Source organism: Schistocerca serialis, chromosome 1, assembly GCF_023864345.2.
Source record: "Schistocerca serialis cubense isolate TAMUIC-IGC-003099 chromosome 1, iqSchSeri2.2, whole genome shotgun sequence".
NCBI classification, from domain to species: Eukaryota; Metazoa; Arthropoda; class Insecta; order Orthoptera; family Acrididae; genus Schistocerca; species Schistocerca serialis.
The window spans coordinates 605,374,004-605,389,526 of record NC_064638.1 but is presented as its reverse complement, the minus strand read 5'-3'; the positions used below and the strand labels follow the sequence as shown (position 1 = coordinate 605,389,526).

At 38.9% G+C, this 15,523-nt stretch overlaps 1 protein-coding gene across 1 annotated transcript in view; it reads right to left on the bottom strand.

Annotated features, from left to right (window-relative positions):
• Nucleotides 1-8,071: 8,071 nt before the first annotated feature.
• Nucleotides 8,072-15,523, bottom strand: part of LOC126477383 (probable 28S ribosomal protein S23, mitochondrial) — a 31,690-nt gene continuing 24,238 nt past the window's right edge. Inside the window, exon 3 of the mRNA XM_050103612.1 lies at nucleotides 8,072-9,427. Coding sequence (XP_049959569.1) covers nucleotides 9,106-9,427 — 322 coding nt within the window. The 3' untranslated portion in view covers nucleotides 8,072-9,105. The remainder of the gene's footprint in view (nucleotides 9,428-15,523) is intronic.

The window sequence follows — 15,523 nt, the reverse complement described above, 5'->3', positions numbered from 1 at the left end:
ATTCCGTTCAATTGCTCTTCCAAGTTCTTTGTTGTCTCTGACAGAATTACAATGTCATCAGCAAACCTCAAAGTTTTTATTTCTTCTCCATGGATTTTAATACCTACTCCGAATTTTTCTTTTGTTTCCATTTGTGCTTGCTCAATATACAGATTGAATAACACCGGGGAGAGGCTACAACCCTGTCTCACTCCCTTCCCAACCACTGCTTCCCTTTCATGTCCCTCAACTCTTATAACTGCCATCTGCTTTCTGTACAAACTGTAAATAGCCTTTCGCTCCCTGACTTTTACCACCGCCACCTTCAGAATTTGAAAGAGAGTATTCTAGTCATCATTGTCAAAAGCTTTCTCTAAGTCTACAAATGCTAGAAACGTAGGTTTGTCTTTCCTTAATCTATCTTCTAACATACGTTGTAGGGTCAGTATTGCCTCACACATTCCAATATTTCTGCAGAAACCAATCTGACCTTCCCTGAGATCGGCTACTACCAGTTTTTCCATTCGTCTGTAAAAAATTCGCGTTAGTATTTTGCAGCTGTGACTTATTAAACTGATAGTTTGGTAATTTTCAAACCTGTCAACACCTGCTTTCTTTGGGATTGGAATTATTATATTCTTCTAGAAGTCTGAGGGTATGTCGCCTCTCTCATACATCTTGCTCACCAGATGGTACAGTTTTGTCCTCTCCGAAGTCTGTCAGTAGTGCTAATGGCATGTCGTCTACTCCCAGAGCCTTGTTTCGACTCAGGTCTTTAGTGCTCTGTCAAAGTCTTCACGCAGTATTGTATCTCCCATTTCATCTTCATCTACAACCTCTTCCATTTTCATAATATTGTCCTCAAGTACATCGCCCTTATATAGGCCCTCTATATACTCCTTCCACCTTTCTGCTTTCCCTTCTTTGCTTAGAACTGGGTTTCCATCTGAGCTCTTGATTTTCATGCAAGTGGTTCTCTATTCTCCAAAGGTCTCTTTAATTTTCCTGTAGGTAGTATCTATCTTACCCCTAGTGAGATATGCCTCTGCACCATTATATTTGCCCTCTAGCCATCCCTGCCTAGCCATTTTGCACTTCCTGTCGATCTCATTTGTATTCATTTTTGCCTGCTTCATTTACTGCATTTTTATACTATCTCCTTTCATCAATTAAATTCAATATTTCTTCTGTCACCCAAGGATTTCTACTAGCCCTCGTCTTTTCACCTACTTGATCCTCTGCTGCCTTCTCTATTTCATCCCTCAAAGCTACCCATTCTTCTTCTGCCATATTTCATTCCCCCATTCCTGTCAATTGTTCCCTTAGGCTTTCCCTGAAACTCTCTACTACCTCTGGTTCTGTCAGTTTGTCCAGGTCCCATCTCCTTAAATTCCCACCTTTTTGTAGTTTCTTCAGTTTTAATCTACAGTTCATAACCAATAGATTGTGGTCAGAGTCTACATCTGCCCCTGGAAATATTGTATAATTTAAAACCTGGTTCCTAAATCTCTGTCTTACCATTATATAATCTATCTGAAACCTTTTAGTATCTGCAGGGTTCTTCCATGTATACAACCTTCTTTCATGATTCTTGAACCAAGTGTTAGCTACGATTAAGTTATGCTCTGTGCAAAATTCTACCAGGCGGCTTCCTCTTTCATTTCTTACCCCCAATCCATATTCACCTACTACGTTTCCTTCTCTTCCTTTTTCTACTATCGAAATCCAGTCACCCATGACTATTAAATTTGCGTCTCCCTTCACTATCTGAATAATTTCTTTTATCTCATCACACATTTCATCAATCTCTTTGTCATTTGCAGAGCTAGGTGTCATATAAACTTGTACTACTGTGGTAGATATGGGCTCTGTGTCTATCTTGCCCACAATAATGGGTTCACTATGCTGTTTGTGGTAGCTTACCTGCAGTCCTATTTTTTATTCATTATTAAACCTACTCCATCATTACCCCCTTTTGATTTTGTATTTATAATCCTGTATTCATCTGACCAGAAGTCTTGTTCCTCCTGCCACCGAACTTCACTAATTCCCACTATATATAACTTTAACCTATCCATTTTCCATTTTAAATTTTCTAACCTACCCACCCGATTAAGGGATCTGACATTTAATGCTCCGATCCGTAGAACACCAGTTTTCTTTCTCCTGATAACGACGTCGTCCTGAGTAGTCCCCGTCTGGAGTTCTGAATGGGAGACTATTTTACATCTGGAATATTTTACCCAAGAGGACGCCATCATCATTTAACCATACAGTTACGACTGTAGTTTCCCCATGCTTTCAGCCATTTGCAGTACCAGCACAGCAAGGCTGTTCTGGTTAGTGTTACAAGGCCAGATCAGTCAATCATCCAGACTGTTGCCTCTGCAACTGCTGAAAAGGCTGCTGCCCCTCTTCAGGAACCACACAATTGTCTGGTCTCTCAACAGATACCCCTCCGTTGTGGTTGCACCTATGGTATGGCTATCTGTGTAACTGAGGCACGCAAGCCTCCCCACCAGCAGCATGGTCCATAATTCATGTGGGGGAGGGAGGGGTGCATATCCCTTAGTGTGCAATAAATACAAACTATGCCACGCATCAACAAATTCAATAAAAGGAAATTCCGTGGTAACCGGTTCACAAACAAAGCCAGCCACACTGTTGAAAGTAACCTCTGTATCAGTTCTTCAGGGAAGAAAGTCCCACGTGGCATGCCACCTGGTAATTCAAATTTTTGTGTTAACAATGACGCCTTTTGTAGTGGATGTGTTGTTGATGTGGGCACCTTATCTTCTTTGATAAAGTAAGTGGCGAAATGTAAACAATGTGATGGTGTAGTCTGTCTGGAAATAACTGAACAACAAAGTAGCAGAAAGGATTTTGCATCAAAATTAGTTGTTCTTTGTAAATCCTGCAATAAATCTACCTCGAAAATGACTTCGAAACATTGTGCATAATTCATATGATGTGAATTTGAAGTTAGTATATGCAATAGGAAAAGGAAAAAAGACGGCTCACACGTTTTGTGGTTTGATGGACCTTCCTTGTCCTCCCAGTAGGTTCAGAAAGTACATAAAAATACTTTTAGGTGCCTTGACAGTTGTGTCTAAAGCATCTATGAAACATGCAGTAGAAGGAACTGTAAATATTAGTGGAACCAGGGACATTGCTGTTGCACTTGATATGACATGGAAATCTCGAGGACAATGCCATGTCCTCTGGAGAATGAAAACATGTTGATGTTGAGTGATTATCTAAGTACTGCCACAATAACACTGAAGGACATATTGTACATCACTGTTCTAAGAATTATGATGGTTACATTGGAGGTATGAAGTGTGATGGAGCTCTAAAATTATTTCGGAGGTCGGTGCCCATTTATAATGTTAGATATACGAAGTACCTAGGCAATGGGGACTCTAAGGCTTTCAATAAAATTAATGAGCTCAGTGTTTATGGTGATTCCTTGGTAACAAAACTGGAGTGTTGCGGACATGTGAGAAAGAGGATGGGTGCTAGATTGAGGAAGCTACGAAGAGAAATGAAAGGAAACTTGCTATTTGATGGAAAATCTCTGTCTGACCGAGGCAGACTGGCAGAAACTGAAATAGACCTTCTTCAGAGTTATTATGGACTGGCCATTAGACGAACTGCACCTCTGAATGATTTTACAGCAATGAGAAAAGGCTGTATGGGTCACCTACTTTCATAAGTTGTCCACAGATGATCACCCTGTTCACGGACTTTGCCATAAAGGAGCAGAATTTTGGTGTGGTTACCAAAAAGCAAAAGAAAGTGGTCAAATATACCATCATAAGCATTCTCTGTCTGAGCCTGTTATGAATGAAATAAAACCAATTTTTAGACCCCTGAGTGACCCTGTTTTGCTTAGTAATGTCTTCATGGGGAACTCACAATATAATTGAATGTTTCAGCAATTGCATATAGGAAAGATTACCCAAAATTGTTATTGTAGAACTAAATTAAAAGTTGGTGTACCAGATGCAGTGATATGTTTCAGTGGTGTAGTTATAGGAAGGTTGGAAGTCCTGAGAAATTTAGGCATAAAATGTGGCTCTAATGTGGAAGATCAATTGCTTGCATGTGGCAGACAATGGGGGCATGAAGCTGAAAGATTCGCTCTTCAAGTTACCATAGAAGCAAGAAGTGCTAAAAGGAATGGCAAGAGGAAGCTTGAAGATGAAGAAATGCTGCAGAATGAATTCAGTTATTATATTAAATGTGTACATAAATATGTTCCACCTTTTTTTAAAAGTATGATTGGGCTGTAACAGAATAGGGACATGGGCGTAAGTACAAAAGAAAGGTAATTTAGTGTGTTATTACTGAATTTAGACTTATTGCTAATTATAAATGTATTATGGATTTAAAGGAAAAAATTAAACAATTAGCAATTTAATGTTGCAGGCGAAACATTTTTCTTAAATGCAGTGTTAGATGTCTATATTTTAGGTGCTTTCTTATGTGACAAGGCTGATTAAAAAAAGATCGTACATATACATTGCAGGTATATACAAAGTTTAAAAGAACAGTTGAGCATGGACAGGATACATAAGTACCCAACAGAAGAGTTCATACAGGTGGGGACCCTCAATGGTACAGTGTCACTGTAATGAAACTTCTAAAGAAACAGAAAACTTATTGGAGTATGTGATTAAATAAATTGCTGTGCATTGAAATATATCACAAATTATTGCCTGGTGTAGTTCACACTGTCTGAAAGGCTGTCACAATGCATGCATGGAGAGTAGGTTCACCCACAACAGCAGTCAAATACACGAGAGACTTTACGTGAAAGTTCACAGGATTTACGTCAGGCAAACAGGGCGGTTAACCAATTGTTCTACTTCTGCCTATCCAGCACTCATGAAATTGTGCACTCGTATGCTTCCAGGCAGTCAGACTGAATTTTGCAAGAGTACGACCATATATAGAATGTAGTTGTTGATGGGATGCACACGGTAAGTCTTCAGGCAATGCGGTATGCAGGAACTCTGTGTAGTTCTACACAGTAAGTCTCCCTGGAAGATGTTAAGGGCCCAGAAGCAGTCACCAACAATGGCTACCCAGTTAAGGGAGAACCTCTGTTGGTGAGACAATCGAAAAGTTGTATGGGGATTTGTGCCCACCCACAGGTGCTGGTTATACAAGTTTTGGATTCCATGTGAATAAAACAACAGCTCCAGCATTTTCCTCCACAACATTGAATAGACCTTCCTCATCTTTTGGTGCTATACATTTTGGCCAACTACCGCTGCCTGGTAGATGTGTGAAACCTCCGTAATCACAGAGGTGGCAATGAATTCCTTCATATGTCTTTTGGTCCGGTAATCTGCACATTGAGTAGCATTCCTGGTACACGTGACATGCCTCCAATGCACTGCCACCTGCCAAATCATACATGTAATGCATGGTTGCGAGCTACTGCTTGGTGTATATTTCCAGACTGCAAGCCATCAGCACAGGGAATTAAACCACCCCATACACACCTTTGCTAATGGCTACTCATACATTTAACTTTCCGATTCACTTCAGAGCAGACTGCATATCACAATTACTATCCATGTAAATATTTAACTGGTGACCACTGTACTTCATCTGCACGTTCTGAAGGATATTCAGGCCCATATCACATTGATTCATAATTTGATTGAAAAACCAGAATTATACACTTTCCACTGGCAAACAACACTTGACAATATGCAATGTGTAACAGTAACAAGTTAGAATAACTTGGCAATTATCCTTTTCTTTCTTCTACTTCTTATATAGGGGATCAATTCCTGAAGTTCTGCCATTCAGTTTTGAAACACCCAGTATATGCCAGAGGATGAAAATTTATCTTGGCTGGTGGCAAATTTTATTTTTTGTTTGAAATGCATTTCTTATTTTGCGCCATTTGAAGATATTGGCAACTTTCTGGGAGATATTACCAAGGAAGGGGATTTATGTTGTATATTCCTGTTTCTTGATGATTATCTTCCTTTTTTTTACTTTTTTAGCTAAATTGTCTATTAGTGTGGGTTTATACCTGTTAGATGTAGCTATTTGTTTTATGATTCTCATTTCATCGCAGAGGTTCTCATTACTCCATGGGATTTTAGTGCTCTATGAATCACCAAGTGGTATGCCGCTAGTTTGTGCATGTTGGGGTGGCAGGAAGAAACATGTATGTTTATGTCAGTGATGGTTGGCTTCCCATAGATTTGGAAGACATATCTGTCATCTTGCTTTCAGGTGGTTAGATTAAGGAAGTTAATGATATTATTTGTTTCCCATTTACTGTGCATTTTGTTGAAGGTCTGGAGGGTGTCTTGGATGTCATCTTTGTTTATCCTGTCAGTGACTAGAAATGTATCCTTTATGTATCTTCTGTAGAACTGATCTTTTGGAGTGGATGCTGACTTTCCTTGTGGAAAGTTTGTGCTCTAGGTGCTTGAGAAAAATTTCAGCTATAATTCCTGTTATGCTGGCACCCATAGCTACGCAATTTCTTAATTTGTAGATTTTTCCATTGAAAGAAAAGCAATTATTTTTCAATGGCAGTTCCAAGAGGTTAACGAATGCCAAGATTTCAGCAGGGGAAAGTTTCTTTGAGGTATATTTAGAGTCAAAAAGGGAGAGCCAACAAAAGTGGATCGAAGATACACGCTGTGGGCAATAGTGAAATAAAGTGTTTCTTTAATGCATACAGAAGAATAATAAACAAATCAACAAACAGGACAACTTTTCGTATCGATATATCTGTGTATCTGCACCATGGATAAGAAAGAGACGAAACATTATGAACCAACAAAACCAAACAACATTAGAGTATGGGTAAATGATAAATTTAATTTAGGGTGAAAATCTGTGAGTTGCAGGTTTATTCATATTATCATTATGAACCATTAAAACCTGGCAATGTGATATTAAGAACAAGATTAAAAGGGTTTTGAATAGAAAAATCAACATAAACCTACTGACACATTCTCTAGAGTTAGGCAGAGATATTATGTTGAGGGTGTGCTGAAAAGTAATGCCTCTCAATCTTTTATGTAAAAGCTCATACAGCTTTCGAAATAAAATTAACTTAATTAACATTCTACATCTTTATTTTTCATATTTATATATTTACTTCTCATAATAGTCACCCTGGTGACAAACACATTTCTCATTGATATTGTCACTGTAGAATGTTTGAGTTTGTTGACAGAGCCAGTGAGGACAAGTTGGGACTGACTGAGGATGACTAATGATAGCTGTCAGATTATTGTACATGTCACAGTGCTCATGTGTGACATACTGTTGTCATGCTGCAGGAGAGAGTACTCCATGTGCAGATGATCTCTTCAAATTTGTGCTTCCAGTTCTTCTCATGAAGTGACGTAGTTACGTTACACACTGCCATATTACACGCTACAATTCGGACTCCTCTAGAGGTAGATGGTTGCAACTTGCATCAGGGAAGTGGGAAAGTCAACCAAGTAAAATGTATGACTTATAATTACCCAACCAATATTGAGCATGTTTAAAAGAAATTAAAGGCATCACTTTTCAGTGTGACTCCATATTAGAAACAATTACTATAGGATTCAGCTGTATACAGTATTGGACATTTAACTACTTAGGTTTATGTAGTTGTTCTGACATCATTCATCCGAGTAGAGGGATGTGTGTTACATATCTCTCCAGTAGAGTGATGTGGAACCATACGTCTACCTAGCTGATGAACGATTCATCAAGACTTTTAAGCAATATAGCAATTTATTAATTACGAATGTGAAAGTGAAAGGTTTTGTTATCTGTTTTTGCAAGTAATGAGTATACAGTGGGCTGTGACCGCAGTATCTCCATTAGATGAAGTATCTGCGTGGCATTGTCATCTCATGTTGGAGTAAAATGTAATCTCATAGAAAATGGGTGCAGCATAACAACACTGTGTGAGATCAGGACAAGAACACACAATATTTATTCATGTTACATTTTTATGTCAGAGCTTGATAAGTCACCTTCTCTATGTTGTTTCCTGGATTGTAAAGTTCTGAATGGAAGAAGTTGTATTTTACAGAACAATATAAAGAAATCATTCCAGAAGAAACTCTTTGTATTTATTGATAAAATTTCCACATCTTCAAGTAGTTCAATTCCAGCATTAAACAAGTCTGCAGCATCAACCAACCTGCTCCGCTACAATGATATGCAAGAAATTTCAAGTGCAAAAAGTTAAAACAATGGGAAATCAAGGAACTCAAATCTGAGACTATACAGATACATACAGGGATGATGCAGTGTGTTTGTGTGTAATTTACCCTGTGAAATAATTTTTCCGTAGCTAGCAAGTTTTCACTCTTTTGCGTGTGCCTGTCAACGGCCCAACACTTCTACTGTTTGGTGAATCAACTCCTCTATTTCCAAATTATTTACTTTTTAGAAATCACTTATGTAAAAGATGCTTGACTGAAAGCACAAGGTGTGTGAATTTACTACCCACACACAAGGCATTTGGCCTTAAACCAGATGTAACTAAAGCATCCAAACAGAGATAGTCCAACTCGAACACAATTCAATATTACCAACATGCGTGGGAATAGTAAGTTTCCATGCAAACAATCCCAAATAAGGAACAATTACAAACGATAAAACTATAACCCACCCCTCTTCGCAAAAAATGTGAAATGATCACATCCAAAGCCCACATTTTTGTTTGCAAGTGTCAGATTAAAGTTTGGAACTGGATTTTACAAGACACAATAATAAATAAAACTGCAATGAGAACCACTGATATTGATGACTTATAACATCCTCATTATTTGTAAAGGATTGCAGCAGAATTTAAAATATTCTGATGGTTCCTTCATGGTTGTTGTTTGCTAATAAACATGTGTAAACAAATCCTTCACAAAGTATCCATCAATCAACCCCAAGGAGCTTCACAAGTAAATATAGCCAGTCTTCGTTACTGTTCCATGTGAATATTGTTCATTGTAATGTTCATTCAACATAACGGGCATATTTCAATGAGTCAGAGTTTTCAAGCAATAATACCAATAAAACATCTTAACACTACATTTTATTCTAGTCATTTTTACAACAGGTTTGTACATTACATGGCAATAAACACTATTCTTTCAAAATTTCAGAAAGTATTAATTTTTCACTGCCACTTCTATCCATTTCTCTCTGAGCTGCTTTGAATGATGAAACCAAATCACTTTTTTCCTCTCCATGATCTTCTCCAAAATTCTTCTCTTCTTGCTTCACTCTGCTTTCTCTCTCAGCTTCCAGCAACTCAACAGCTGACAAAAACAAATCCTCTTCAGCAGTATTTCCTTCCTCTTCTAGTTTTTTATACAATGACAGAAACTTCTGTGTCACTGAACTTCTGCTCTCATCAGCGATGTTAACTGTTGTCATGAGATTGGAATATTCCTTGTGGAACCGTCTGAAAAAAGAATTTAAGCTATGATATCAAGATGTCAATTTATTTTGAGACAAAATACAATCAAAAGGGAAATCTTAAGAAAAAGAAAATAACAAAAATGACAAAAATTCTTCAAATCAACTGGCTTTTCTAGGAAAAAGCAAGTACATATTACAGTAAACATGGAAAAATGCATACACAGACAAATACACATACAGGTATCAGATATATGGAATTTTTATATTGCAACCCTTGTCCCAGTGTCCAAACAACTTTTCTGGGACTTCCTATTCACTGCCTCTACAGCCAGGACCTTTCACTGTAAATTTTTGCTTCTTGCCTGTAGAAAAGTAACATATTTTCTCCAGGTGACATAATACTGAATATATTAACAACCCATAGCAACAGTGTTTTATTAATGTGGTGTTTTTAGGTCCATTTTCCAATGAGGATGTTAGTTAGTGTACAAGAGAGGAGCTGTGTTTTGATCACTATCTGTATATGTTTATAAAGTTATTTTATGTATGGACTCAGAATAAATACAATTATCATGTAGGATAAAAGTTGGCTCACCATGTTTTTGTACTATTCTTTTTCAAAGTATCTAGAAAGTAGCATAATCATCTGACTAACTTGTAAGAGGCTCAAAGTTGCTTTCCAAGAGGATACATGTGTCTTGCATGCTTGATACTGATTTCAAGTTGATCACATTTCTGCGGTTATTAACAGTCATTCCCTGTGCAATGGACAAAGTATATGTTACTTTTATAATCAAAGTTAATTAGTTTCATGTTCCATGGATCGTTTTGCACACAAAATCTTAATGTTGTGGAATGAATAATTTTACAGTCACATAATAAATTAAATGGTAAACATGGCTACATGCTGAACACACAATGTTTCTTAAACAGATGTCTACAAGATGATCAGGGATAATCACCACATAATATTCTTACAGCACATTATTGAGCTATGAAGACTTTCTTTCTTAAAGATGAATTACCCTAAACATCATTCCATATGACATTGTTGAATGTCAATATGCAAAAAAATTTAATTTACTGATTTGTCTTCCCACAATTTGCAATGATTTTAAGTGCAAATGTGGCTGACTACGATTTTTTAGGAGTTCCAAAATGTGTTTATACCAGTTTAAATTCTGAAGTTTCCATCCTATGTATCTGCAGTACCGGCTGCTATCTTGTCGGCCACACAGTCAAATGCGTGTGCTGCCAGTTAGCCCACCACATTATCTACAGCCGCCAACACAACACGAGGGCACTGCAATGAATGATTACACCACTGCCAATGAGATGCAAGCAAAACAGAGGACAGTTTTCCAAAACACAGAATGGACAATTGTATTCAGAAAACACATCACACGATGTGGATTAAACTGCAAATTTGTAATCAGTCAGTGCCTTTTCAACTAGCTACTGGAGCTTCTGTCACGTCGCTTAACCTATGAAAAAACTACTGCTTCACACATAAGAAATTTGGCCAACCACCTTTGCAAAAATCAAGTCTGCATCTCACCACATATAAAACAATAGTGTTTTAGTGCTTGCAACACACTGCTTACCTGCAAAATACAAAAACATGACTAAGGAAGTCCCTTTCACTGTAGTTTGCTCACGGGCAAGTCCAAATATTTTCAGCATGGCTGTGTTTGATTCCTACCGATAGGATGTGCAGGACAATGTGCATGTCACTGACACAAAAGTTTCCCATGCCACAATTCAACAACTCTGTGACATGTATCAACATTTGTTCGACAGACAATCATTGATTCCTACTGCTCCTATGTGTAGACAAAATGTTTGGATCACCTAGAGGGAAGACAGTTCTTCTCAAAAATTGATCTTGCTGAAACCTATCATCAATTACCACTGGATGAAGAGACAAAGAATATTTTTGTTGTGAATATTGATGTCAGTATGTTTGAATATCAATGCCTATCTTCCTGAAAGGCTTCTGTACCTGTGTTGTTCCAAAAATTCCTTTAACAAGTAACATCCAATATGTCTTCTAACTTTAATTATTTTGATGACATCTGGATGAACAGAGGAACAACACCTTAAAAATTTGGACTGTCTTTTTCAAGTTTGTGGGCCTCAAACATACCTTGCAGAAATGTTCTTTTTTTAACACAATCATTGAATACTTACGGCATATCATTGATGCCAATTATGCTCGTCCTATGATGAAACATTTGCAAGCAATTCAGCAACTGCGATCTCTTAAGAATTTACATGAACTGCAAGTTATTTTTAGAAAACTGACTCACTACTTGGAGTTCATTCCTAATGAAGCACAAATTGCCATGCCTCTGAACCACCTCAGATGTAAAAATGTTCTGTTCCAGTGGTCAAAAGACTATGACTAAGCTTTTCAAAGACTGAAAAATGCACTACTTTGTCAACGTTGCTTTATCAGACCACTTGTGCTTGTGGCCAATGCCTCATCCCATGGTGTTGGTGTGGTTTTGTCCCATAAAATTGGCAAAACAGAACACCCCATCGCATTTGCTTCAAAATTTGAACAGTGCTCAGATTAATTAGTCAGCTGGAGAAGGAAGCCCTGGCTATAATATATGGTGTCACCCAATTACATCATTATGTGTTGACAAAAAATTATTCCTGGTCACGGACCACTAGCCTATGACTGCAAGGTTTCATCCATCGAAACAAGTTGCCAACCACGCAGCACAAAAGCTTCATTGTTGTTTGCTATTATTGTCAAATTATCAGTATGAAATTCTGTATCGCCCAACAGTGCAACACACACACGCTGAAACACTGTCTTGTTTACCTGTCAGCACAGATGCAGCATTCGGTGCACTGGAATCTTCTTTTGTACTTACTGATTCTAGTGGTTTGCAATCACTGGATTCTTTTCCTGGTGATTCACAGCAGATAGTGCAAGCCACGGAGCGTGACCAATCACTACCATTGCTAGAAAGTTACATTCACAAAGGTTGGCCATGCTTTCAGAAATGTATTCCTGACTCTTTACATCTACATCTACATCTACATCTATACTCCGCGAGCCACCTTACGGTGTGTGGCGGAGGGTACTTATTGTACCACTATCTGATCCCCCCTTCCCTGTTCCATTCACGAATTGTGCGTGGAAAGAACGACTGCTTGTAAGTCTCCATATTTGCTCTAATTTCTCGGATCTTTTCGTTGTGATCATTACGCGAGATATATGTGGGCGGTAGTAATATGTTGCCCATCTCTTCCCGGAATGTGCTCTCTCGTAATTTCGATAATAAACCTCTCCGTATTGCGTAACGCCTTTCTTGAAGTGTCCGCCACTGGAGCTTGTTCAGCATCTCCGTAACGCTCTCGCGCTGACTAAATGTCCCCATGACGAATCGCGCTGCTTTTCGCTGGATCATGTCTATCTCTTCTATTAATCCAACCTGGTAAGGGTCCCATACTGATGAGCAATACTCAAGAATCGGACGAACAAGCGTTTTGTAAGCTACTTCTTTCGTCGATGAGTCACATTTTCTTAGAATTCTTCCTATGAATCTCAACCTGGCGCCTGCTTTTCCCACTATTTGTTTTATGTGATCATTCCACTTCAGATCGCTCCGGATAGTAACTCCTAAGTATTTTACGGTCGTTACCGCTTCCAATGATTTACCACCTATGGCATAATCGTACTGGAATGGATTTCTGCCCCTATGTATGCGCATTATATTACATTTATCTACGTTTAGGGAAAGCTGCCAGCTGTCGCACCATGCATTAATCCTCTGCAGGTCCTCCTGGAGTACGTACGAGTCTTCTGATGTTGCTACTTTCTTGTAGACAACCGTGTCATCTGCAAATAGCCTCACGGAGCTACCGATGTTGTCAACTAAGTCATTTATGTATATTGTAAACAATAAAGGTCCTATCACGCTTCCCTGCGGTACTCCCGAAATTACCTCTACATCTGCAGATTTTGAACCGTTAAGAATGACATGTTGTGTTCTTTCTTCTAGGAAATCCTGAATCCAATCACAAACCTGGTCCGATATTCCGTAAGCTCGTATTTTTTTCACTAAACGTAAGTGCGGAACCGTATCAAATGCCTTCCTGAAGTCCAGGAATACGGCATCAATCTGCTCGCCAGTGTCTACGGCACTGTGAATTTCTTGGGCAAATAGGGCGAGCTGAGTTTCACATGATCTCTGTTTGCGGAATCCATGTTGGTTATGATGAAGGAGATTTGTATTATCTAAGAACGTCATAATACGAGAACACAAAACATGTTCCATTATTCTACAACAGATTGACGTAAGCGAAATAGGCCTATAATTATTCGCATCTGATTTATGACCCTTCTTGAAAATGGGAACGACCTGCGCTTTCTTCCAGTCGCTAGGTACTTTACGTTCTTCCAGCGATCTACGATAAATTGCTGATAGAAAGGGGGCAAGTTCTTTAGCATAATCACTGTAGAATCTTAAGGGTATCTCGTCTGGTCCGGATGCTTTTCCGCTACTAAGTGATAGCAGTTGTTTTTCAATTCCGATATCGTTTATTTCAATATTTTCCATTTTGGCGTCCGTGCGACGGCTGAAGTCAGGGACCGTGTTACGATTTTCCGCAGTGAAACAGTTTCGGAACACTGAATTCAGTATTTCTGCCTTTCTTCGGTCGTCCTCTGTTTCGGTTCCATCGTGGTCAACGAGTGACTGAATAGGGGATTTAGATCCGCTTACCGATTTTACATATGACCAAAACTTTTTTAGGGTTCTTGTTTAGATTGTTTGCCAATGTTTTATGTTCGAATTCGTTGAATGCTTCTCTCATTGCTCTCTTTACGCTCTTTTTCGCTTCGTTCAGCTTTTCCTTATCAGCTATGATTCGACTACTCTTAAACCTATGATGAAGCTTTCTTTGTTTCCGTAGTACCTTTCGTACATGATTGTTATACCACGGTGGATCTTTCCCCTCGCTTTGGACCTTAGTCGGTACGAACTTATCTAAGGCGTACTGGACGATGTTTCTGAATTTTTTCCATTTTTGTTCCACATCCTCTTCCTCAGAAATGAACGTTTGATGGTGGTCACTCAGATATTCTGCGATTTGTGCCCTATCACTCTTGTTAAGCAAATATATTTTCCTTCCTTTCTTGGCATTTCTTATTACACTTGTAGTCATTGATGCAACCACTGACTTATGATCACTGATACCCTCTTCTACATTCACGGAGTCGAAAAGTTCCGGTCTATTTGTTGCTATGAGGTCTAAAACGTTAGCTTCACGAGTTGGTTCTCTAACTATCTGCTCGAGGTAATTCTCGGACAAGGCAGTCAGGATAATGTCACAAGAGTCTCTGTCCCTGGCTCCAGTTCTGATTGTGTGACTATCCCATTCTATACCTGGTAGATTGAAGTCTCCCCCTATTACAATAGTATGATCACGAAACTTCTTCACGACGTTCTGCAGGTTCTCTCTGAGGCGCTCAACTACTACGGTTGCTGATGCAGGTGGTCTATAGAAGCATCCGACTATCATATCTGACCCACCTTTGATACTTAACTTAACCCAGATTATTTCACATTCGCATTCGCTAATAACTTCACTGGATATTATTGAATTCTTTACTGCTATAAATACTCCTCCACCATTGGCGTTTATCCTATCCTTGCGGTATATATTCCATTCTGTGTCTAGGATTTCGTTACTGTTCACTTCCGGTTTTAACCAACTTTCCGTTCCTAATACTATATGCGCACTATTTCCTTCAATAAGAGATACTAATTCAGGAACCTTGCCCTGGATACTCCTGCAGTTTACCAATATTACGTTAACTTTTCCTGTTTTTGGTCTCTGAGGACGGACATTCTTTATCAACGATGATAATGTCCTCTCTGGTAAGCCGTCAGGTATTTTATCGTTTCGCCCAAGGGGGGGTCCCTCTAACCTAAAAAACCCCCGTGTGCACGCCACACGTACTCTGCTACCCTAGTAGCTGCTTCCGGTGTGTAGTGCACGCCTGACCTGTCTAGGGGGGCCCTACAGTTCTCCACCCAATAACGGAGGTCGATGAATTTGCAACCATTATAGTCGCAGAGTCGTCTGAGCCTCTGGTTTAGACCCTCCACACGGCTCC